Here is a 24,390-nt window from a genome sequence, read left to right on the forward strand (position 1 = left end):
TGTGCAGACTAGATCAAGATTGGCTTCATTTTATGAGCATTATTCATTTATGTCATCATTTGAACCAACCAAGATAGATGAAACTTTGAATGATGTTAATTGCACTAATGCTATAAGCATGAAGATGAGTTGAACGACTTCACAAGAAATCAAGTATGGAAATTGGTAGAGGCCTAAGAATCGTAATGTGATTGGAACCAAGTGACTCCTTTGGAACAAGCAAGATCAAGATGGGATAGTGATAAGGAACAAAGCAAGATTGGTAGCACAAGGCTATACTCAAGTTGAAGGTCTTGACTTTGAAGAAATATATGCCCCGATTGCTAGATTGGAAGCAATAAGGATTTTGCTAGCCTATGCTTGTGCCCACAACATCAAACTATGTCAAATGGATGTAAAGAGTGCATTTTTGAATGGGTACATCAATGAGTTGGTATATGTTGAGCAACCACATGGTTTTGAAGATGACAAGAAATCCAACCATGTCTACAAGTTGAGAAAGCCATTGTATGGCTTGAAGCAAGCACCTAGAGCATGGTATGAGATGTTGAGGGACTTCCTACTCTCTAAAGGGTTTAAGATGGGCAAGGTTGACACCATTCTCTTCACCAAGAAGATTGGAAAAGACTTATTTGTGTTGCAAAACTATGTTGATGATATCATCTTTGGATCAACCAATCAAGATTTTTGTGAGGAGTTTGGAAATATGATGGCAAATGAGTTTGAGATGTCCATGATTGGAGAGCTTAGTTACTTCCTTACTCTTCAAATCAAGCAAATGAAGAATGACACATTTGTGAATCAAGAAAAGTACATCAAGAACATGCTATAGAAGCTTGGAATAGTGATTTGGATAGTGATGCTAGTGGCAACATGGTGGATCAAAAGTTGTATCGGTCAATGATTGGAATCCTACACTATGTGACCATATCAAGGTCGGATGTCATGTTTAGTGTATATATGTGTGCAAGATTTTAAGCCTAACCTAGAGAAAGTCATTTGAAGGCAACAAAGAGAATATTGAGGTATTTGAAGCATACATAAAATGTTAAATTATGGTATCCCAAAGGGTCAAACTTTGAGTTAGTTGGATATTCGAACTCCGATTATGCGGGATGCAAGGTGGATAGAAAGAGCACATCGGGCACATGTTAATGTTAGGAAGATCACTTGTGTCTTAGTCATTGAAAAAGCAAAATAGTGTTGCACTTTCAACCGCCAAAGTTGAGTACATTTCGGCCGGTAGTTGTTGTACACAATTACTTTAGGTGATTTTGGAATCAAGTTCAAACAAGTGCCATTGCTATGTGACAATAAGAGTGCTGTCAAGCTCACCAACAATCCGGTTCAACATGCAAGAACAAAACACATTGATGTTCGTCACCATTTGATAAGAGATCATCAACAAAAGGGTGACATTTCAATTGAGAGTATTAGCACCGAAGATCAACTTATCAATATATTCACCAAGCCACTTGATGAAAATAGTTTTTGCAAGCTAAGGAATGAATTGAACATACTTTACTTCTCAAATATGTGTTGATGCACCCCCACTTATATGACTTGCCTCTCTTTCGACAAAGCAAAGGTAAAAATGTTTGGCATGGCATACATCCTTTGCTAAGGATATGCCTAGTGCATCTAGTCATTTCTTATGCCTATTAGGCTTATTCATGAAAATCAAATAAAATTGATGCTTATATGGTACCGCTATTGCTTCTATGCTTGATATGAGCTAGTGGTAGCAGATGACATGTTTATGGGCTTGTGAACCTAGTGTTTAATCTAGAAAATGAGCTAAAAGTGTTGAACTCAACATGAGCAAGATAACCATTGATGAAGAAACCTGTCCTTGGATCAAACCGAGTCTAATAACTTTGGTACATAATCTAGATTGAACCAATTGAAGAAATGATCCTCACATACTTATAATCACCCCATCTATTGACCATAGCTAACTCAACCTATCTACAATTTGATCATCCCTTTTATGTTAATTAATGACAAAGGGGGAGAGAGATCAAAGATAGTAAGATAGGGGAGTAATAAGAACACAATACACAAAAGGAAGTAAGATTCAAATCGACAGACAATCACACTGTTATGTTCTCCACATACCACTAACACGCAGGGGATAGAAGAAGTAAGAATCTCTAAACTTCCTTTTTTTATGAAGGAAGCATTATTAAAGTATCTCAGAACTGAATATGAACATGCAAACTACATGACTTCTTTTTCTTTTTTTTCTTTTTTAACCTTAACATCAGGCATTCCTAGGTGCTCTTGGAGCCACTGAGCAGAAACAACCGGATCATCCTGTGGTATTACTGACCAGCAGGCAAGCTGAGAGACCTAGGTCGTTGGATTGGATAAGCTAAAACAACGAAGCTTGCAGGTGAGATTCCCAAAGAAGAAGAAAGAGAGGGAGAACGAATCAGCTTCTCGGCGGCAGCAAGCTGCCATTAAGGCTAAGATTGGAGCTGACCTTACTGCCTGCGGGAGAGGAAGGGGAGCAGCGAGAGAGGCCGATGGGCGGAGAAGATGAGCTGAATCGTGAGGCAGACACACCTATAGGAATTATATGTAGGGTGCATTTTTCGTACTCCCAGAAGTAGTTACTCCCATCTTAAATAAACAACATTGGGTAAGTGTGCATACTCATTTATCAATTTGAGTATGTTTATATACTCATTTTATGATACTCCAAATCATACTATGTGAATTTTTTTTTTCAAAAGAACCTATATTTTTTAATATGTTATTATAATACTATGATAGTAGTATATAAAATAAGTATAACCATATACTCAATGTATATTTTCATACTTGACATACATACTACCATAGATAGTCTAGTATGATCATATACTTCGTCAACGTACACTTCGTCGGGCCATATACACCCTCAATGTAAAGATATACACATGAGAGTAACTACTCCCTCGGAGTAGAAAATAATTTCCTTTATATATAAATAAATATATATAATTGGTTTGTTTGCTTCGGATCCATGCTGCGAGAGCGAACTGTGTGCCCATGTTTGTGTGCTGATAGTCACGGTATCCGGCTGCCTTGCCCACAGAACACACGCGATGATGCATAATATGGTAGTTATGCATACGACAGCACCAACAACAGCATGAATAATGTTGTCATGTCCTTTCAGTTAAGCTCTACGCAAATACAGCATTCCAACTCATTCATAACAGCTATAAATCTTGCAGATTTCCAACTCAGTTCGCTAAGACAAAAAAAAACACCTATTGCAATCTCACAGTTATACAGAACCTGATGCAAATATATGAGGCCCAAACACTGCCGAAGAAGCTATGTGCCTACCAGCAGAGCAGATGTGCTTCATAATTTTCATGCATTCTTCCTATGAAAGGGTTTTCAGTCATTGCGATTTCTTCACCAGAAATTTGAACTCATGCCCTTGCTTCAGTCTTGGTTGATCGTCTCCTTAATTGTTTCTGGGGAGCCGCCACAAATGGAAGTGCAAGGGTGGGGCACTTGTAAATGTTTGACATCTCAAAGCAGCAGTTCAGAACTGTCATAAGACTATAAGAGCGTTCCTTCTATTTATTCCAAAAACAAGGTTTGGACACATATGGAGGGGCTAATGCTTAAATCATCTCATTCCATTCTTAAATGCCTTCGTTCATTTTTACAGTTTGAACCTATCCATGTATCCAATTGTATTGATACCCTAAGTTTCCATCTTTCTCCTCACCAATCCAGTGAAGAAATCAAAGCTGCAAACAAATAGTACTATGTCAAATGCTATAGTTCGTGATAGAACAAACTATTACATGTTGAGGACGTATATAGGATGAGAAGCATACAAAATATGGTACACATACTGAGTAATGATATATAGAACAAAGATCTTATTGATGGATGGAAAAACATAGTAATGGGCAATACCTGTTGCCATCTGGGTGCAACTCATAGCTTTTGTTATCCTTGCCAATAGCGTATAAGTAACCAGTTGGTGTTAACCCCTGGAAAGGATTAGTACCATTAGGTAAGTGGAAATATCAATTCAATCATAACAGTTCTGTTTTGTGCTAACCTGGATAGTGGCGACACTGCCTGACTTGGTTTCATGTGCATCTTGTACGACAACTCTCTAGCCATTACATAACAAGGAAAAGTGCAAATCTTTTTCACATATAGTGGCACATACCAAGGATAGACCATATTAACTTGCAAGCACTGTCTTTCGATATTTACAATGAACACTTAAAATCCAAGTGGTAGTAAATGTAGTTCGGGGCAAAATTTCATAATAAGGTCCAATGAACATGTATATATTGAGATAATAGTCCATACCCATGAAGCCATGAGTTATAGTATTACTCCTCAAGAGCATGAAATCCTGCAGCGGAATTTGAGGATGTTAAGTACACAACTTTACCAACAACAACAAAGCCTTTTAGTCCCAAGAAAGTTGGGGGCAGGCTACAGTTGAAAAAAATACAGCCAAGTTTAAAACATGTTTTGTCAGCATCTAAATCAGTTATAGGAAAATAATCAATCTCTACAGCAAAACAAAATTATCATTGAATCCATTGTCAGGAAAGGAACCAACTCTGCATATGCATCAACAGCCACGGTTCTAATGAGCATGTGGTCATGTACTTCAAAAATTAGGGGAAATGAAATCCAAAGTACCTTGGTTTAAGAAGATCTCGAAAAGATTTTTGAATTTATTGAAGAAGTATGCCAGTATGTCTTCTAGTTTCAATATGGGTGATGTAGGGTTTGCCTCTTGAAGTGCAGCATTCAAGCATGTGGTAGGCTTCTCATTGTCAACATTTAAACCCACACCTAATTAAGATCAAAGGAATCCCATCCTTATCAAAAGAAACAAAAGAGCTTAAATGCTTAGAATCAACAAAATTGGAAATGCATGTTTTACTGGTACAAATATTGTAGACTTTGGGTTCATAAGATGAGGTCACTACTGGATTCAGGTTTTTTGCCGAGTGCTTGAGGCACTCAGCAAAGGCTATATTGCACTCGGCAAAGCCTTTGCCGAGTGCGGCACTCGGCAAAGCACACACGGCAAAAAATTGATCGGCAAAGCACTCTTTGCCAAGTGTATTTTATCGGGCACTCGGCAAAGGCTTTGCCGAGTGCCCCGGGGGCACTCGACAAAGAAAAGCGACCGTCACGGCGCCGGTCCCGTTGACGGTCACTTTGCCGAGTGTCAACCCTGCAGGCACTCGGCAAAGATTTTTTTAATTTTTTTTTTAAAATTTCTTTACCGAGTGCCAACCCTCCAGGCACTCGACAAAGATTTTTATTTTTTTTTAAAAAATTCTTTGCCGAGCGCCAACCCGGAAGGCACTCGGCAAAGAGCTTTTTTTTTTGAAAATTTTCTTTGCCGAGTGCCACCCCTCTAGGCACTCGGCAAAGATTTTTTTTAAAAAAAAAACTCTTTGCCGAGTGCCAACATGGCAGACACTCAGCAAAGTTAAAAATTTTTTTTTAAAATTTCTTTGCCGAGTGTTATAGTCACAGCACTCGGCAAAGCTGGAAAATCTATTTTTTGGTCGCCCATTTTACCAGCTTTGCCGAGTGTTGTGACCATTGCGCTCGGCAAAGTGACCCAAAACGGCAATTTTTTTTTTGCATTCCATCATGACAAATACATTCATATAAACATACATCACATATATATATCTCATCCATCGCATATGTATCTCATCCATCGCATATATATCTCATCCATCACATATATATCTCATCCATCACATATATATCTCATCCATCCACACATCCATCCGCCCATATCACATCCATCACAATATATAATAATAAGTGCTCAAGTCCATCCAAATAAGTTTACAAGTCCATCAAAGTCCACAAGTGCATCACAAGTATATCACAAGTCCATCACCAAGTGAACAACAAATGTAAAAAATACAACATGTACTCATCTCGGCCACTGCGATTGTGGTGAAGGCCCAGATGCATCATTCGTAGGTGCATGAGGTGGATTATTCGAACCACCGTCAGATGGAGACTGCACAAAGGAGAAAAGATTGCATGTGAGACAAAATTATTTTGATAGCTAATCTAGGACGATAGAGGCCATACAAGCAAAGCACAAGCGAAATTAAAAAACTTTGATACTCACAGGAGTAGCTGCAGCTGCAGGACGCGGAGGCGGAGGTGGAACCAACAGCCCAGGTGGCAGAGACAAGCCCATACGTTGCCCAAGCCCTTGTAGGAAATCCGTAATATCCATCAGCCTCTACGCCTGGGCCTGCCGCTCGGCCCGCTCGGCCTCCAACTGGGCCCCCAGCTCCTGACGTTCCTTCATTTCTTGTTCCAGCCGGGCCTGCAATATTTCACTCCAATGTTTCAGTAATGCAAAGCTAATTAAGGTGTGTAAAGATCAATGTATGACGAGTAAAATAGGAATAACCTCGAGTGCGTCGACCCGGTGCTGTGCAGCGGTCGGCCGTGTGCGAATGGCCGGGCTCTCGCTCGTGCTCCGTGCTTGGATCTGGGAGAGAGAGGGAGTAGAGGCCGTGTCGATGACGCCGTCGCCAAGCCAGAACCACCCATGCTTCTTGCCTTGCCCCGCCCTCATGACGGCCTCTCCATCGAAGTCCTAGGTGCTCGGATTGTGGTCTGCCCCATGGAGCAACCTCGCCACCTCAGTGTACTCACTGATGCGGGAGTGGACGCTCGGGTTCGTGTATGCCTCGGGCGGGTCCTCCAGGTTGACGGAGACGTTGGACGTCGCCTTACCCTTGTGGGCCATACACCATGCCTAGAAGTCCAAGCAAGCCTGGCCACTATGTGATGCCGACTGCGAGAAAGACAGCACGATGATTAGAAATCAGATAGAACTGAGCGTGACAATAGATAAATCAATTCGCGTACCCATGCTTGTTTGTATCCGGCGAGGTTGCGGCTGCCTTGATGGTGTGCTGGACCTTGCATCAGTAAATGACGGTCCCGGGCATCCCTGTGCATCTTGAGGTACTCCTCCGTGAACCACCTGTCCACCATCATCGCCCAGCACTCGGGATACGCTTGGCACCACCAGGGAATCACCTACACGTCATCAAGTATTGGACATATAAGAAGATCAAATTAAACCAACTTAATCTTAAATTGAATCAATATTGATGTTCTTCATTTACCTCAAGGTACTGCTCCCGGGTCAGCTACATCTCTCTTGCATCTTTCTTGGTTTTCCTCTCTCCAAGCTTCGACCCGTAGTAGGTTACGATAGCCTAGATGCGCGCCTCGTGATGCATGTCGGTGATGAGTTTTTTACAGGCTTTGGTAGTCGCCTGCTCCGCCCTGGCCTCAAATCCCTCCTCGCATCTGTAATAAGTCTGCATACAAAAGCGATGTATCGATTCATTATTTCAAGAAAAGTCTAATGAATGCGACGTATTGAGCAATGTTGTGTAAGGGAGACTTACCCAAAACTCTGCCTTCACCCGCGCCGCCTTGTTGGGGTACTCCGCATCGGAGGCGACAACATAGTGGTCAAACGAGTAGGCCGGGTCCGTCTTCGATGCGTACATGACAATGCCAGGGAAGTGCTGCCTGCACAGAAGACCCAGGATGCCGTTGACTAGCCGTGCGCTACCACCCGACACAACCACCCAGTTCCTGCACAAGTAATTAAGAAAAATTATTAGTTTTTTCATCATATCATATGAAGTAGTGGTGATAACATATATAGTTACTTACTTTTGTCCTTCGGGGTGAATCACTAGGCGTTGGTGAGGAAGCGAAACCTGTGGGAGGCTCGTGGGACCTCACAAGTAGACACTTGAAGAGGAGTTGGAGGAAGCGGAACCCATGCCTGCCGCCTCCCCCCCCCCCTCCTCCTCCTCCACCTCCTCCTCCTCCTCCTCCGTCTGCCGAACCAACTCCTCGTCTAACTCATCCATGGGCGCCACCTCCTCCTGCGGCTGGCGGTCCTCCTCATGTGGCGTGGGAGGAGACAGCCCCCTCCTGCGGCTAGCGGTCCTCCTCCTCCTGTTCAATCCCTCTGCCGCCCCCTCCACCCCCTCCTGCGACCGGCGTGGTCTTTGGTAAATCGAGTTCACAGACCTATGACGGTCGTCCGCCATCTTTGTTCAATCACCTGCAATAAAAAAGAAAAACAAGACGTAATTAGAAATAGGTGCAAAAATAAACAAAACATAATTACAAAAAACATAGTATTACATGTATTAGAAATATATGAAAAAATGAACAAAACATAATTACAAAAAACATAATATTACATGTATTAGAAATAATCTTCATGATTGAAATTAGCTGGATCATAAGTCTCATCATCACTATTAACATTGTCCAACTCATCAAAGACGGGCCAACATGTGTATGGGGCAGCCATCATTCCATAAGGATTGAACCCATCTGTTGCCAATGCGACACGTACATTACGAGCCTCATCTGCTTTGTCACGATGTTTGTCATTAAAGCGGATCCAAGCTTCACCATCGGATGGATGTACCATCTTGTCAGGATTGTACCGTTTGCCATTTTTGTGCCATGTCATCTGTTTCGCGGATTCCTCGGTCATGTATAGCCGTTGAATCCTCGGTAGGAATGGAAGGTACCGTAGGATTTTCATGGGGATCGTAAGTTGCCTCTTCTGGCCATCATCAGAGTCTACCTCCAGGTACCTGGAGGATTTACACTTTGGATAGAACTTTGCATGCTCGTGTTCTTTCCTAAATAGGAGGCATCCTTTCGAACAAGCATGTATCTGCTCATACGGCATCTTAAGTGCTCGAAGGAGTTTCTGTGACTCGTACATGCTCTTCGGCAGAATGTGGCCCTCCGGAAGCAAGGTGCCAATCACGGCCAACATCTTATCAAAGTCAGGTCGACTTAAGTTTAACTCAGACTTCAACCCCATTAAGCGTCCAATGGCATCCAGTTGAGACACCGTTGACCGATCATGAAGGGGTTTCTGTGCCGAGTCCATCATATCGTAGAACGCCTGTGCGGCTGCTTCCATCTCCTCCTTCTCACGTCCCTCATCGAACTGTCCTTGGTGAAAGTCATCTAACATGTCTGCTACCCCGGCATCAGCATCAAAAGCCTCCACTCGTGGTCTCACCACCTCCTCTCTCATACGATGGGCTTCACCATGGTGGACCCACCAGGTGTAGTCCGGCGTAAATCCATTCTTCACAAGATGTTTACCCATTTCCACCTTGTTTACCCTTCTCCTATTTCCACATTTGCTGTAGGGACACAAAACTAGGCAATGTCCTTTAGCAGCGTTGCCAAATGCACTGTTCAAGAAAGCATCGGTCTTGTTCATCCATTCCGTGGTGTAATCACTCTGACTTCTCCAGCCCGTGTACATCCACTGACGGTCATCCATCCTCTAACATATGTATCGGCGAGTAATGTAACCATCAATTGCATCTACATGGTGTTCCTACTGTCTAATAGGTGAGGATAGGTCCTAATCCCACCCGCAGATGCGTAGATGAGGTTAGTTTCCATGCTCTACTCCTATCCGAGACAAAATTTCAGCAGCACCTCCCCGCTGTTCTCCAGATACACGTCCTGCCAAAGAAGAGTGTGTATCCGGAGAATAACAGGGAGGTGATGCCGAAACTCTATCTCGGACTACAGCAGAACATGGAAACTAACCCATCTACGCATCCGCGGGCTGTCCAAAAAGCGTGGACAATCCAAAATAGATACGGTCATAGATATGCAAAGATCTGCATACCTCCAACCGTATCTCTTTCGAATGGGAGACGCCTAACTGGGTTACGCGATCTACGACAATGATACGAAAAGAGGGGTTATACCTAGGGTGGCGACGGAGTTAGGCTAGCGGGGCCGTGGCGGGTCGGTGCAGTGGCGAGACGACGCGGTACAGGCAGACCGACACAATGGCGAGAACTCCGACTCAACTCTGACGGGCTCTTCTCTACAAAAATAGAACAAAATACTGTCATTTACAAAAAAATTCGGCAGAACCTCCCCTGCACGGTGAGGTTTCCAAAACCTGCAAAAAACAACGGCACGATGGCTGACAAGCATATATGGCTCAATAGAAGCCATGTAGTTTGGATATCAATCCATGCAGAAGAATATATCCAAGTAGTACCACTACTTGTACTACTACTTTCACTATTGCTACCACTACTACCATTGGTTCTTCTACTACTACCACTATTGCTACAACTACTACCATTAGTTGTACTACTACTACTACCACTACTTCTACTACTACTACCACTAATTCTACTACTAATACTACCACTAGTTGTACTAATACTACCACTAGTACAACTAATACTACTACAACTACCACTACCTCGACAATAATAAGTGAGAAGGCATACCTGACGGGCTATGGGGTAGGGGCAGGCGGCGTCAGGATCGGGCAGAGTCGGGGACGGGGTCGAGCACGGATGGTGTCAGGGCGGGTGGTCCACGGGGCGCGGCCGGGGGCAGGGCAAGGCCGGAAAAAAGGCGCGACCGGGGCGCAGGGCCGGCCGGGGTCAGGGCGGCGCGGCCGGGGAAAGGGCCAGCCGGGGGCACGGCGTGGCCTGGCGCGCGGGCAGCGGGCGGCGCGGCTGGGGGAAGGGCCGGTCGGGGGCACGGCACGGCCGATGGCAGGGCACGACGGCAGCGGGCGGCGCGGCCGGGGGCAGGGCCGGCCGAGGGCACGGCGCGTGGGCAGCCGAGCGCGTGGGCAGCGAGGGCAAGGCGGCGTGGGCGGCCGGGCGCGCGGGCACGCGGGCGCGCGGGCGGCGCGGGCGCAGGGCGCGCGGGTGTGCAGGCGCGCGGGTAGCGCGGCGGCCGGGTGGCGCGGGCGCGCGGGCGGCCGGTGGCGGCGCGGGCGAGCGGGACGGTGTTGGGCGCGGGGTGGCTGGCTGTGACTGCCCGGCCGGTCAAAAACCGCTAAGTCCGCGGCTTTGCCGAGTGCCGGATCAGGGAGGCACTCGGCAAAGATTTGTTTTTTTGTTTTTAATTTCTTTGCCGAGTGCCCCAGATCTGGCACTCGGCAAAGATTTAATTTTTTTTAAAATTCTTTGCCGAGCGTCTCAGATCTGGCGCTCGGCAAAGAAAATTTTTTTATTTTTAAAATACTTTGCCGAGTGCCCCTGCACGGCACTGGGCAAAGATTTTTTTTATTATTTCTTTGCCGAGTGCTCCTGTAGATGCACTCGGCAAAGAGGAATTTTTAAAAAAAAATTAAAACATTCTTTGCCGAGTGCCTGATGGTTGGCACTCGGCAAAGACACCCTTTGCCGAGTGCCATGCCCCGGCACTCGGCAAAGTTTTTTTGTTTTTGGCCTCCAATTTTTTTGTGCAACCTTTTTAAAGCACCAGGAACTTCTAGTTACAATTTGGGGATTTTTTGTGGCTTTTTGTTATATTTAGTTACTTTATTTCGTTTACTTGAATTTTTCCGGAAATTAGAAATTTGAACTGCACGTGGTACGAATAATGGAGTTTAATGATTCAAAAATTGATAGTCATATTAGTGAGTGTTGTGAGAGGCCGTATCCAGGTACGGACCCGAAATTTCGGACATTTTGTTCACGAAACATGTCCGCGAAATTGCGTGTGAAGTGTTTATAAATTCTATAAAAAGCAAACGAAGTCCAAAAATCATGAAACTTGTTGAGATGTCGTGATATCATATGTGGAGGCTATGATAAAAATTTCAGAAGATTTCGTGCACGTTGTCACGTACGATGCTTACAAACCAGGACATCTCCACATGTTTCATGATTTTCTGAAATTTTCTGACAACGTGACAACGTGCATGAAATCTTCTAAAATTTTATCATAGCCTCCACATATGATATCACGACATCTCAACAAGTTTCATGATTTTCGGACTTCGTTTGCTTTTTATAAAATTTATAAACACTTCACACGCAATTTCGCGGACATGTTTCGTGAACAAAATGTCCAAAATTTCGGGTCCGTTCCTGGATACGGCCTCTCACAACACTCACTAACATGACTATCAATTTTTGAATCATTAAACTCCATTATTCGTACCACGTGCAGTTCAAATTTCTAATTTCCAGAAAAATTTAAGTAAACAAAATAAAGTAACTAAATATAACAAAAAGCCACAAAAAATCCCCAAATTGTAACTAGGAGTTCCTGGTGCTTTAAAAAGGCTGCACAAAAAAATTGGAGGCCAAAAACAAAAAAAACAAAAAAACTTTGCCGAGTGCCGGGGCATGGCACTCGGCAAAGGGTGTCTTTGCCGAGTGCCAACCATCAGGCACTCGGCAAAGAATGTTTAATTTTTTTAAAAAAATTTCCTCTTTGCCGAGTGCATCCACAGGAGCACTCGACAAAGAAATAATAAAAAAAAAATAAATCTTTGCCGAGTGCCGTCCAGGGGGCACTCGGCAAAGTATTTTAAAAATAAAAAAATTTTCTTTGCCGAGCGCCAGATCTGAGACGCTCGGCAAAGAATTTTAAAAAAAAAATTTAAATCTTTGCCGAGTGCCAGATCTGGGGCACTCGACAAAGAAATTAAAAACAAAAAAAAACAAATCTTTGCCGAGTGCCTAATCGCAGGCGCTCGGCAAAGAAGGCCGTGACAGGACGCCGTTTCACGGGCAGCCTATGCCGAGTGTAGAGATTTTGCCGAGAGTCTGGCACTCGGCAAAGAAGTCCTTTGCCGAGTGCCCGTGTTTGCCGAGTTGCCGGCACTCGGCAAAGATTTCTTTGCCGAGTGCAAGGTCTTTGCCGAGTGCCCGATTTTTAACACTCGGCAAAGAATTTTGCACTCGGCAAAGTCTCTGTTTCCAGTAGTGGGTGCATAGAATGCCACCAACTTTTAATCCTTTCAGATAAAGATCATTTGGCCATTTTATCCTCACATCAAGTTATGGTAGTCCCTGAGTTTTATCACAAAGGCAGAATGAAATGGCAATTGAGGTAGTTAGCCTAAAGAAAATAGGGGATCGTAATGCAATCAATAAGCAGCAAACATGACTACACTGAAGTATAACCTAACCTTGGCACGGCATAGCTCCTTGATAGCTTCGGTTATAGAAAGGCAGACCATATATTGCATAAGGGGCAACTTCCGTGCATCCACAGCATCTGTGATGTGAAAGAGAACATGAGACAGCCTGGTGGCGATTCCCATGCATTCTTTGAACGGCCTGCACGATTCATGAGCAAAGATTAAATTTGTTACCTCTCAATAGCACATAGTGCGTACTATAATTATGTGATTAGAAAGATAAAGAAAAAAATGAAATGTTATGTATGATAATGTGTTAAACCAATGAATTTCAATTGCCACAAGAAAGTAGGATCAATTAAAACAGTTATTTTGATAAAGAGGTGTCACACTACAGTCAGATTCTACTTGTATTGACTATTGACTAAGACTGGATTTTTCAAGCAATTGATCTTAAAGATTACGCAACATTCAACAGATAGTTTCATCACTTTCATTGATGATGAACCCTAGCCCCTGGCGGGTCCCACCTCACCGCCGGCGGCGGCGCCCGCTGCCTCCTCGGCACTAGCACCCACCTCCGCCTCCACCTCCCCTCCCCCTCCCCCTCCCTCTCCCACATCCCACCCGCGAGCCACCTCCACCTTGCCCGACGCGGCATCCCCCCATCGCCGGCACCGCTACCGCCACTGCCAGCGAAGACGGCCGCACTGGTAGAGGCTAGCTACTCCGCTTCCCCTGGATCGCGGGCTACTTTGGCCTCAACCCGTCGTGCCTCCCCTGTTCCCGCGTCGACCGGATCTTCGTCCAAAGAGTCCATGGAGTCCGGCGGCTCTGAAGATCCTGGTGGGACCTCCACCAAGCTGCCTCCCCTGGCGGCCGCAACCAACGCCGTCCTAGAGCAGGCTGCAAGGTCGCTCTCCCCCTTCGACACCCCTTAGGCACCTTCCTCTCCGGTAGTCGCAGGCCCGTCCACCTAGGCTGGATAGGATATGCTGCCCTTCTCCGAATCCGAAGCATCGTCTGATACTCTGATGAGTCGCTCGAGCCATCCCCTGTCGTGGACAACGGCAGGGGCAAGGCTATCTTGGCCACAAGCCATAGGATGCACCGTTCCTGCGCATGTGGCAATGGGTCCGGGTTCATGGCGGATGCCCGACGCACCCCTCCGTAGCGCGGTGACAATAGGTTGGGGTTCATGGCGGATGCTCATCGCTCCCCTCCACCACGCGACGACATTTGGGTGGGGCCTATGGCTGACGCTCATTGTCGTCCTCCGCCGCGCAGTCGTGTTGAGGTGCACCCGCCCCCACTCGTTCCACGGCACAAGATTCCCGTTCATGCCACCATGTCCCCTGGCCTGGTGCACGTGTCGACGCTGAAGGCTTCACACTCGTTGAGAGCCGTCGTCGCTGGCACTGTCGGCCCCGCGCCTCGCGCCCACGTCCGGTCCCGCCGTTCCTGGTCGGCCTATGCTTCAACTGTCTGGCTGGGGACCATGTCGCTGCTGATTGCCACTTCCCGTCCTACTGCCTGCTCTGCAGACACACGGGCCACCATGCATAGGAGTGCAAGCGTGGCCGTTCTTCTTCACGCAATGTCGCTAGGGCAAGAGAAGCGTCGTGACACCACCTTCGGCTCTAGGACTAGCGCCGGCTGCCACCGCCGCCTAGCACAGCTAAGCCTGGACGCCACCCGACGTCGTCTTCTTCAACATCGTCGCAGCACCCACCTCCAGCCACTCCGCCGCCGTCCCCTCCGCTGGGTCACTGGGGTCCCACCGTCGTCGTCGGGTCCTTCCCATGCCCGGCCCAACCAGGGGGCAGTCCATGGTCATGTGGCACATGCAAGTGGGTCCAACTGCTGACAGTGGAGACTCATCACCATCCCACGTCAGAGCCTGTGTCGCATACCTCCCAGGCATCTGAGGCCTCCCTGCAGTTTGAATTTTAAATCCTAGCAATGCCTGCGGGCTGCACCTTTTGAGCCGGAGATGTCACAGCAAAGTGCGCCTGCGCAGTCGTCTTGGGCAGCCGATGTGGTCGCTGAGGAGCATGACCACACGACGAGGACAAACGTCTCACCCGTTCATCTTGGAGACGTGGTCCCTGATGTGCCAGCAAGCCTAGAGATTGTGACTCCTCTGGACATCGCTGGGGACTATGTGGACACTTCTCTGGTGTCGCCACGCGTCCAGGTGGTAACAGAGGGAAGCGGGTGCATGGTTGGGCCTCCTTCTTGCAATGGACCGCCGACTGGGCCGCTTCCACCCGCTCAGTCTCCTGTTAATGAGGTATCATCTCAAGACAACACGACTGGTGCCGGTAATCCTTCAGTCTAGCCCAACTCAGTCCAAGACTTCATTGCTAGTCTAAAGCTACCGCTCGACAAGCCGCTGGTCCAGTCGCCGCCGCGCCTTCGCGTCTCGCGCGTGCCTGTCGAAAGTCTCGTGCTGCGGCACAGTGACAGACTCGTAGCCAAGTCCGTCTAATGTGGACCAAACCCGGAGAAGCAGGCCAAGCGGGTAATGCTCACCAAATGGCGGCCCTCGGCGAGCGCTCCGTGGTCTTCGCCAGCGACGCCTGACGCGTCCATCACGACTCGATTCCACGAGACATTCCAAGAGCCGTTGTCTTCCTCCAATTGCGCAGCCATGCGTGAGCTCTTCCCCTTGGCTGGTGCTCGCAAGAGGCAGGCGCCGCAGCAGGCGTCTTAAGCATGGGTTCCCTCAACGTCGCAAGCTCTTCGGTCGCACATTTAGTCTCTTAGTTAGTTACAACAGCGTGCGTTCCACCGTCTAACGGTGCCTTGTGTTCATGTTCAACCCATCTGTCATGGCACCTCGCCATGATATGATGTTGGATGTATAAATCTTCTAAACTTCTTTTTAATGAAACATTTGCTATGCACGTTCTCAAAAAAAAAAAGTTTCATCGATGATTATCAGAAATACAAGAATGCATCAATCTCGTCTGAAATAAAACTCGAGAGCTTTGTAACCAAAGTTGCAAATTCATCAGGACTAAAACACTGCCCGTTCGCTTCGTTGAAAAAACAAGCCGAAACACTGTTCCAGCTGATTTGTGGTGAGAGAAAAATGTTGTTCCGACTGAAAAAAAAACTGAAAAGTATGAATTAGAAGACAAGCGAACAGGGCCTAACAGCAACAAGCAAGCCCCTAATCATGCGGACCTCTCCCTTTGAACTGCACGTTGGCAACGCACACAACACCCACCGGTAGCTTTGCAAAGTTCCTACGAACACGAGCTGATGCGCCAAGTCAAACAGAGTAAAATAAGACTAAACGAAAACCCAATCCCCCGGGCACGAAACCAGACATCGCACTCACCGCGCGATGAGATCCTGCGTGGAACCAATCCTAGGCGTCCAGAGCATCCACCTCCCAAACCGGCGCGCCCGGAGCTCGCTCATGTACGCGGCGGCGTCGAAGCCTGCGCCCTCGTAGTAGAGCGCGACGGAGACCTCACCGGCCGGCTCGCCCTCCTCTAGGACGACGGAACCGGCAGCGGAGGCCAGCAGCTCCTGCTCCTACGCTGATTCCGTATGCCACGAGCGTGGTGGCTGCTCCGGTGGCCACGGATGTGGACACGCGGACGGATGGGTGGTGGCGGGAAGTGGACAGGTAGCGGCGGAGCGCGACGGCGGAGAGTACAGCCCCGACAGTGGCAGCGACCGCGGCCGCGGTGGTTGATGGCGGCGGGAGGCGCACGGGGAACGGCATTGCTGTCGCTGTTGGTTTGGTAGTTTGGTGTGCTTTGTTTCCTCCGTCACTTGGCCTCTTTGGAATCTAGGATTGAAAAAACACAGGATTGAAAAAATATAGGAATAAGATATGATTGTATATTAAAAACAAAGAATCAAAATCATAGGAAATTTTGGATCGGTGGTTGTTTGGACGAACACAGAAAATTCGTATGAATAGAAACTTAGGAAACTTAAATCACATCGTTAGGCTATCTCCAATGGATGACCCGTATGAAGATCCAATCTTAAAATGGATGTATATACGAGTCTTATTTTGGATTACAGTAGAGGCACAACCTAAATATGAGTATCATCTCTTCTAAAGACTTATTTGCAGAAAGGATTCTCTTTTAGTTACTGTTATTGAAGAAGATAAAAAATAAGTATTGAACCATTTATATATAGTGTTACCTAAATATAAAATGAGTCTTGTATTTTGAGTTATGTCGTAAAGAATTGCAAAGATATTATTGTATCGTACATGTACGTGGTTACCCTAGAAGCCCTCGTAGTCTCCGGCCTCGGAACCGCCGCCGAACAAAAAAAAAGAAAAGAAAGAAAAGAAACTCGATCTTATCCTCTCCCACATTTGTTTTCATCCGCTCGCCCTGTCTCTCAGAGTCCATCGCAGGCAGCAGGCAGCAGGCAGCAGGCAGGCAGGACGCGCGCCATCCGAGTAGCTGACAGATGCGGAATGAGCGAGCTCGACCTACGGTGCGGCAAGCAGCTCGAGCGGCAAGCACGGTGCAGCAGCCCGGAGCGTTGAGGCGCTCGAGCTCTAACGCGGCTAGCGGGCGAGCAACGACGAGCTCAAGCTCGCACTGGCATGGCGGGCGGCCGACGACGAGTTGCAGCGGCGGCAGGCGGCCGGACCAGCGCTTTGAGCTCCTTTGCTTTTTTCTTTTTCTTTTTTGACTTCGTCTATGCCGTGCTTCTGCGATGAGGTCGCTGGACGTGATCGCGAAGGAATGGAAAAAAAGAGGCCGGCGTGGATGTTAGTTTCCTCCGTTTTTTCCTCTGGAATGGTTGGCATAGGAATATTTCCTCCGTTTTTCCGACGATCGATTCCTGCGACCCAAAAGGGTAAACAGTGTCCAATTCCTTAGGATATCCAATCCTATGTTTTTCATACGTTTCACCCTCAATCCAAAGGAGCCCTTGTTTTTTTTTCAAGTGTAGTAAGTGTGAAATTTGGGTTAACGAGATGCCCTTTTGGGGTTCTCGGTTCCATGTTATATGTAGTGGGAATAGCCCCCACCATGGCTTGTACAAAAGATCACGTTTACAACAGATAAGATCTTCCTAGCTCTAACTAACTAACTTGTACAACAGACTAGAGTCAAGGTTGCTAGCTACAAACTAGGAACTATCCTATCTACGAGATACAATGTACATAGACATAGGTGAAGATATCTATCATCTAACACCCCTCCTCAATCTCAGCCACATGCAAGGTTGAGATTGTTTCTGAATTCTCGTAGTTTTACACGCGATAGAGCTTCGGTGAAACCATCTACTACCTGGTCATTAGTACTAATGAACCGAATCTCTAATAACCTCTGTGCTACCCTTTCACGAACAAAGTGGAAGTCAATTTCAATGTGTTTTGTTCTTGCATGGAACACTGGGTTGGCAGAGAGGTATTTTGCACCTAGGTTGTCACACCACAACCGAGCTTGAGGAGGATGAGGAACCCCAAGTTCCACTAGCAACTTTTGAATCCATATTATTTCCGCAGTTGCATTTGCATGTGACTTATACTCAGCTTCTGTGCTTGAGCGTGACACAGTTGCTTGCTTCTGGGCACTCCATGAAATGAGGTTCTCACCCAGAAACACTGCAAAACCACCTGTGGATCTTCTATCATCAACGCACCCTACCCAGTCTGCATCCGAAAAGGCACTAACTCTCATTGTCTTTGAGTTTCCAATCTTAAGTCCAAGATTCAATGTCCCTTGTACATATCTCAGAATGCGCTTGGCTGCACTCCAATGTGTTGTAGTCGGTGCATGCAGATATTGGCAGATTTTATTCACAGCAAAACACAAATCTGGACGAGTGAGTGTCAAATATTGGAGAGCTCCTACCAGACTTCTGTATTTGGTGGAATCATTTGGCCCTAGTGCGTGTCCTTCATAGGCACTAAGCTTTTCTGTAGTGGACAGTGGTGTATCAATAGCTTTGCACCTGCTCATCCCTGACCGAGCCAAGATATCTGATGCATATCTCCGTTGTGTAAGAATTAGGCCATCCTTGATCTTATTGACTTCTATCCCTAGAAAGTAATGTAGATCCCCAAGATCTTTCAATGCAAACTCCTTCTGCAAGTCACTGAGTAGCACCTTAGTTGCCTCTGGAGATGAGCTTGCCACAATTATGTCATCCACATACACTAGGACAAACAACTTATGTTTTCCCTTATTATAATAAAACAATGACGTGTCAGCCTTCGATGGTATGAACCCCAAGGATACCAGTTTTGCACACAACCTAGCGTACCATGCACGTGGAGCTTGTTTTAGACCATAGAGAGCTTTGTCTAACTTGCAAACATACCTAGGATGAGCGCGCCATAGTGGGAAGTTCCCATGGGTTAGTTTTTCGCTGACCAACAAGAAACCGAGGGAGGAAAGGACGGCGTGCTGCGCTGCGGAGGAGGAGGAGGACATGATGAAAGCTCCGTGGGGAGACTGCTCTAATACCATGTGAAATTAGGGTTAACGAGATGCCCTTTTGGGGTTCTCGGTTCCGTGTTATATATAGTGGGAATAGCCCCCACCATGGCTTGTACAAGAGGTCACGTTTACAATAGATAAGATCTTCCTAGCTCTAACTAACTTGTACAACAAACTAGAGTCAAGGTTGCTAGCTACAAACTAGGAACTAATCCTATCTACAAGATACAATGTACATAGACATAGGTGAAGATATCTATCATCTAACAGTAAGCGGGCTGTGAAGCCCGACTCCAAGTCCTGCACGGGCTTCGTATTTGTGGGCTGGGGGAGTGGGCTGGATCGAGTCTGTTAGTTTCAAATCATAATAGAATGGAGTATATTCTTTTGTGACAGGGAAAATACATTTTTTTAAAAAAATAACTAGATAACTTGCAGCACGTAGATTTATTCAAAAGTGTTTCAATTCATCTAAAATCGTACTCTATACCATATATGGATGTACACTGCTCTAATTCGTATGGACATGAGAGGCTTATAGATTTATCCAACCATCATTCATACGTTCCAATTTGTATTTCAAATCGGACTCTGCATGGTGTCTGGACAAACTAAGTCAAGCTTCTCTAATTTGGATCAGTTCTATAAAAAAAATGGTACTTCACTAAATATCAAGATTTTTCTATGGCACCTATTTAGAGGGCGGAGTAGTGTTAGTCAAGGACAATCTGGCCAAGCGAACTGAAAAAAGGTAATTTGGTGTAGTATATAATAGTTGACGTTTTTTGCATATTATTCATGTTTTTTGTATTTTGTAATGTTACATAGACAACCATGCCTAGCACAATTGGAGGCTCCAGTGAAACTCAAGGGACCGTTGCAATTTCGAATAGTGATGTTTTATTTTCTTTTTATGAGAAATTTCAATTTTTTGGGATTAGTGGAGTAATTCTTTATTTAGGTCCTATTTGGTAGGATTCCGACTCCTCTTAAAAGGGCTCTAGTTTCTGGCTTCTCATGTAGAGCAGCTTCTCAGGTAGAGCTGAAGCCATCTGAAAAACGTTTATCTAAAATAGCTCCAGTGGCAGTTTTATATTAATTTGTATTAGGAAAAAGTCTACTTAACCCCCCCACCTTTCATACATGGTCTACTTCACCCCCCAACTATGAAACCGTCTGTTTTACCCCCTGAATTTTTTAAAACCGTCTATTTTAACACCCCCCCCGGGGCGGTTTTTGACAGCGGCTTGCTACAGTAACATCATGTTTGCTACAGTAACAATGGTTTGGATTTTCTTTTTTAAAATTTTAGGTGAATCTTTGAAAAATCACAGTAAATCATAGAAAAATTATAAAATAAAAAATCTAATTTTGTTGGACTCCACATGAGTAGATCTACATAGTGAATATATAATACAGTATGCTTTAGTATAAATTTTTTACTGTAGCCTTAGATTAATTGGAAAATCTAATTTTGTCTGTAATTAATTGGAATAATTCATAGCTGCAGCTTCTATGGTCCAATTGTGGTGAAATTTTTATGGTACGCTAATTATTGTATGCTTGAACTATAGTAAAAATTTCGTACTCATTGGACTATGTATAACTTAGTTATAGATAAATTCTAATTAATTACAGACAAAATTGGATTTTCCAATTAATCTAAAGCTACAAAAAAAAAATTGTACTAAAGCATACCGTATTATATATTCACTGTGTAGATCTACTCATGTGGAGTCCAATAAAATTAGATTTTTCATTTTATGATTTTTCTATGAGTTACTGTAGCAAGACCACCGCTGAAAACCGCCCAGGGGGTAAAATAGACGGTTTTAGAAAGTTCAGGGGGTAAAACAGACGATTTTATAGTTGGAGGGTGAAGTAGACCAAGTATGAAAGATGGAAGGGTTAAGTAGACTTTTTCCATTTATATTAAGTTTATGAGGAGGAGCTATGACAAGACACTTTTTTTCTCTAGCTCCTCTGGGCTCCTTACGAAGAGTCTTTTTTTTTTGTGTGCGTTTGGCAGAACCACGAGACCTCGAAGCTAGAGCCTTGCAAAATAAGGCCTATAGGAGGACTGTTCTTTCGGTGTTACCATTGGATTATTGATATTTGGCTTTGTTGAAACCTAAAGCATTATGTTATATTTGTTATTGATTTTTTTTATTTAATCTAAACGGTTCAATCATCATAACATCTAAAGGTGTATATTTTTTAAAGTTTTTTAAGAGTAAATTTCACCGGCGGTCCTCAAACTTGTCATGAGTTCTCATCTAGGTCTCGATACTTTTAAATTGCACATTTACCTCCCTAAGTTTGTCTCAAGTTCTCATCCAGGTCCTGGTACTTTTAAAGTATGTGTTTACCTCCCTAAGCTTGTCTCAAGTTCTCATCCAGATCCTGAATTATGCATTTAGGTCCCTAAACTAATTTCAAGTGGTCATCCATCCTAGTACTAGAAAATACACGCCTAACTCCCTCCCTTCCCTAATTTAATGCTGCTATATATATAGATCTCCTGCTGCCTTTCCAAATAAGGTTTTAGTTTCCTCCCAAAATGCTAAATTTTTCAAGATTCCCCGTCACATCGAATCTTTGGATGCATGTATGAAGTATTAAATATAAATAAAAAATAAAAATAATTACACAGTTTAGACGAAATCCACGAGACGAATCTTTTAAGCCTAATTAGACTATGATTGGACACTAATTGCCAAATAACAACGAAACTGCTACAGTGTCATTTTGCCAAATTTTTCGGCATCTAAACAGGCCCTAAAAGATGTGAACTGTAAAAATCGCAGAAACAGTTGTGCCCCCAGCTTGATGCCAGAGCGGTGATTCTGTCGGTGGCCTGCACACATGGAAATGGCGTTCGGCTGGTCACTTCACGCTTGTTTCAGCTTATTCTCTCTCACAGAACACTATTAAATTATCCGGGACCATCCGAAATCTACTGTGCATACCACCATCCGAACACGCCGAAAAATGTTCCAGCTATTTGCCGTAAGTAACCAAGCCAGTTGCCTGCTCACTCTGTGAATGGACATGCATACACCCTATGTGAATAGTAAAACATTGATGTCAATTTAGCATTCTACGCTGTCTTGATTAATGGTTTGCGCGTGCTACGATTCCCGTGCAGATTAGTTTAGAGCTCCGATGTCATTTGTGTTTGCTGCTGCTAAAACATCGGAGGAAGAGTCAGCGATGAACGGAACGGAGAGCATTCAGATCCTCTGCGGTGATTAGCATAATGCAGATTGCAGAACGGGAATCGTGCTGCCCAGCATGAGCTTGCAGCGCTCCAAAATTCGAGCGATTTCATATTCACCTCTCCCTCGAAGTTCCCGCGCGCCCCGCTGACTTCCACTGCACACAAACGTGCCAACTGAAACAGAACGTTCCTGCCTGCTAGCTAGCTCGTCGGCAGGCCAATGCAAAACCCTCTCGATGCTCTCCCTAGCCCCTAGCCCCTATACATCCACGAGATCGCCATCACACGCAGCTCCCAGCGATCGAGAGAGAAACACGTGCACGGTGCACCTCTGCTGCTGCATCTGAAGGTCCTAAAGGAACTAGCATAGCCATAACATGGGGGTGCCCGGTGCCGGCGGCGGGCGGCTGCGTGCCAGCAGCGCCAAGAAGCAGCAGCGGCAACGGACGCTGAACAACATCAAGATCACGCTCCTGTGCGGCTTCATCACGGTGCTGGTCCTCCGCGGCACCGCCGGCTTCAACCTCCTGGTCAGCAGCGGCGACCTCGACGGCGCGGCGGCGGACGCCAAGGTCGTCGAGGACGTGGAGCGCATCCTGGCCGAGATCCGCTCCGACTCCGAGGCGGACGACGTCGTGTTCGTGGTCGAGGACGGCTCGTCGTCGACGCCGTCGCAGCGCAACGCGACGGCGGCGAGCTTCGGCAACTTCTCGGCGTCGGCGACGGTGGTGAAGGTGCGGGAGTACAGCCTGGGTCCCAAGGTGAAGGACTGGGACGCGCAGCGGCGGGAGTGGATGTCCCGGCACCCGGAGTTCCCGTCCGTCGACCCGCGGCGCGGGGGACGGCCGCGTGTCCTGCTCGTCACCGGGTCGCCTCCGGGCCCCTGCGACAACCCCGTCGGCGACCACTACCTGCTCAAGGCGACCAAGAACAAGATCGACTACTGCCGGCTCCACGGCATCGACGTGGTGCACAACATGGCGCACCTGGACCCGGAGCTGACGGGGTACTGGTCCAAGCTGCCGCTGGTGCGGCGCCTCATGCTGGCGCACCCGGAGGTGGAGTGGATTTGGTGGGTGGACAGCGACGCCATCTTCACGGACATGGCGTTCGAGCTCCCGCTGTCCCGCTACGACGGCGCCAACCTCGTCATCCACGGGTACCCGGACCTGCTGTTCGAGAAGCGGTCGTGGATCGCGCTCAACGCCGGCATCTTCCTGCTCCGCAACTGCCAGTGGTCGCTGGACCTGCTGGACGCCTGGGTGCCCATGGGTCCCCGGGGACCGTCACGCGTCGAGGCCGGGAAGCTGCTCACGGCCAGCCTCACGGGCCGGCCGCCGTTCGACGCCGACGACCAGTCGGCGCTCATCCACCTGCTGCTGGTGCAGAAGGAGCGGTGGATGGACAAGGTGCACGTGGAGACGGAGTTCTACCTCCATGGCTTCTGGACGGGGCTGGTGGACAGGTACGAGCAGATGATGGAGGATCACCACCCGGGCCTCGGCGACGACCGCTGGCCCTTCATCACCCACTTCGTCGGGTGCAAGACCTGCGGCAGGTACGAGGACTACCCGCTGGACCGCTGCATCCGGGGCATGGAGCGCGCCTTCAACTTCGCCGACAACCAGGTGCTCAGGCTCTACGGATTCCAGCACCGCTCGCTCACCACCGCCAAGGTCAGGAGGGTCACCGACCCAGCCACCAACCCGCTCCAGGCAAAGGAAGCGGCGCTCAAGATGGACGCCAAGTTCTCGAGCACCTAG

The 24,390-nt window shown here is 46.7% G+C and overlaps 1 protein-coding gene and 1 pseudogene across 1 annotated transcript; one reads left to right on the forward strand and one right to left on the reverse strand.

The window, feature by feature from the left end:
• Positions 1-3,709: 3,709 nt before the first annotated feature.
• LOC136506094 (biotin--protein ligase 2-like) lies at positions 3,710-16,709 on the reverse strand (annotated as a pseudogene).
• A 6,295-nt stretch (positions 16,710-23,004) lies between these two features.
• LOC136503105 (probable glycosyltransferase 3) lies at positions 23,005-24,390 on the forward strand. The gene has a single exon (XM_066498288.1). The coding sequence runs from the start codon at positions 23,005-23,007 to the stop codon at positions 24,388-24,390; it is 1,386 nt and encodes a 461-aa protein (XP_066354385.1).

This window comes from Miscanthus floridulus, chromosome 14, assembly GCF_019320115.1.
Source record: "Miscanthus floridulus cultivar M001 chromosome 14, ASM1932011v1, whole genome shotgun sequence".
In the NCBI taxonomy this organism is placed as follows: domain Eukaryota; kingdom Viridiplantae; phylum Streptophyta; class Magnoliopsida; order Poales; family Poaceae; genus Miscanthus; species Miscanthus floridulus.

What these genes read in the sequence shown, in the direction of transcription:
- LOC136503105 (XM_066498288.1), top strand. Translation starts at nt 23,005, where the DNA reads ATGGGGGTGCCCGGTGCCGGCGGCGGGCGGCTGCGTGCCAGCAGCGCC.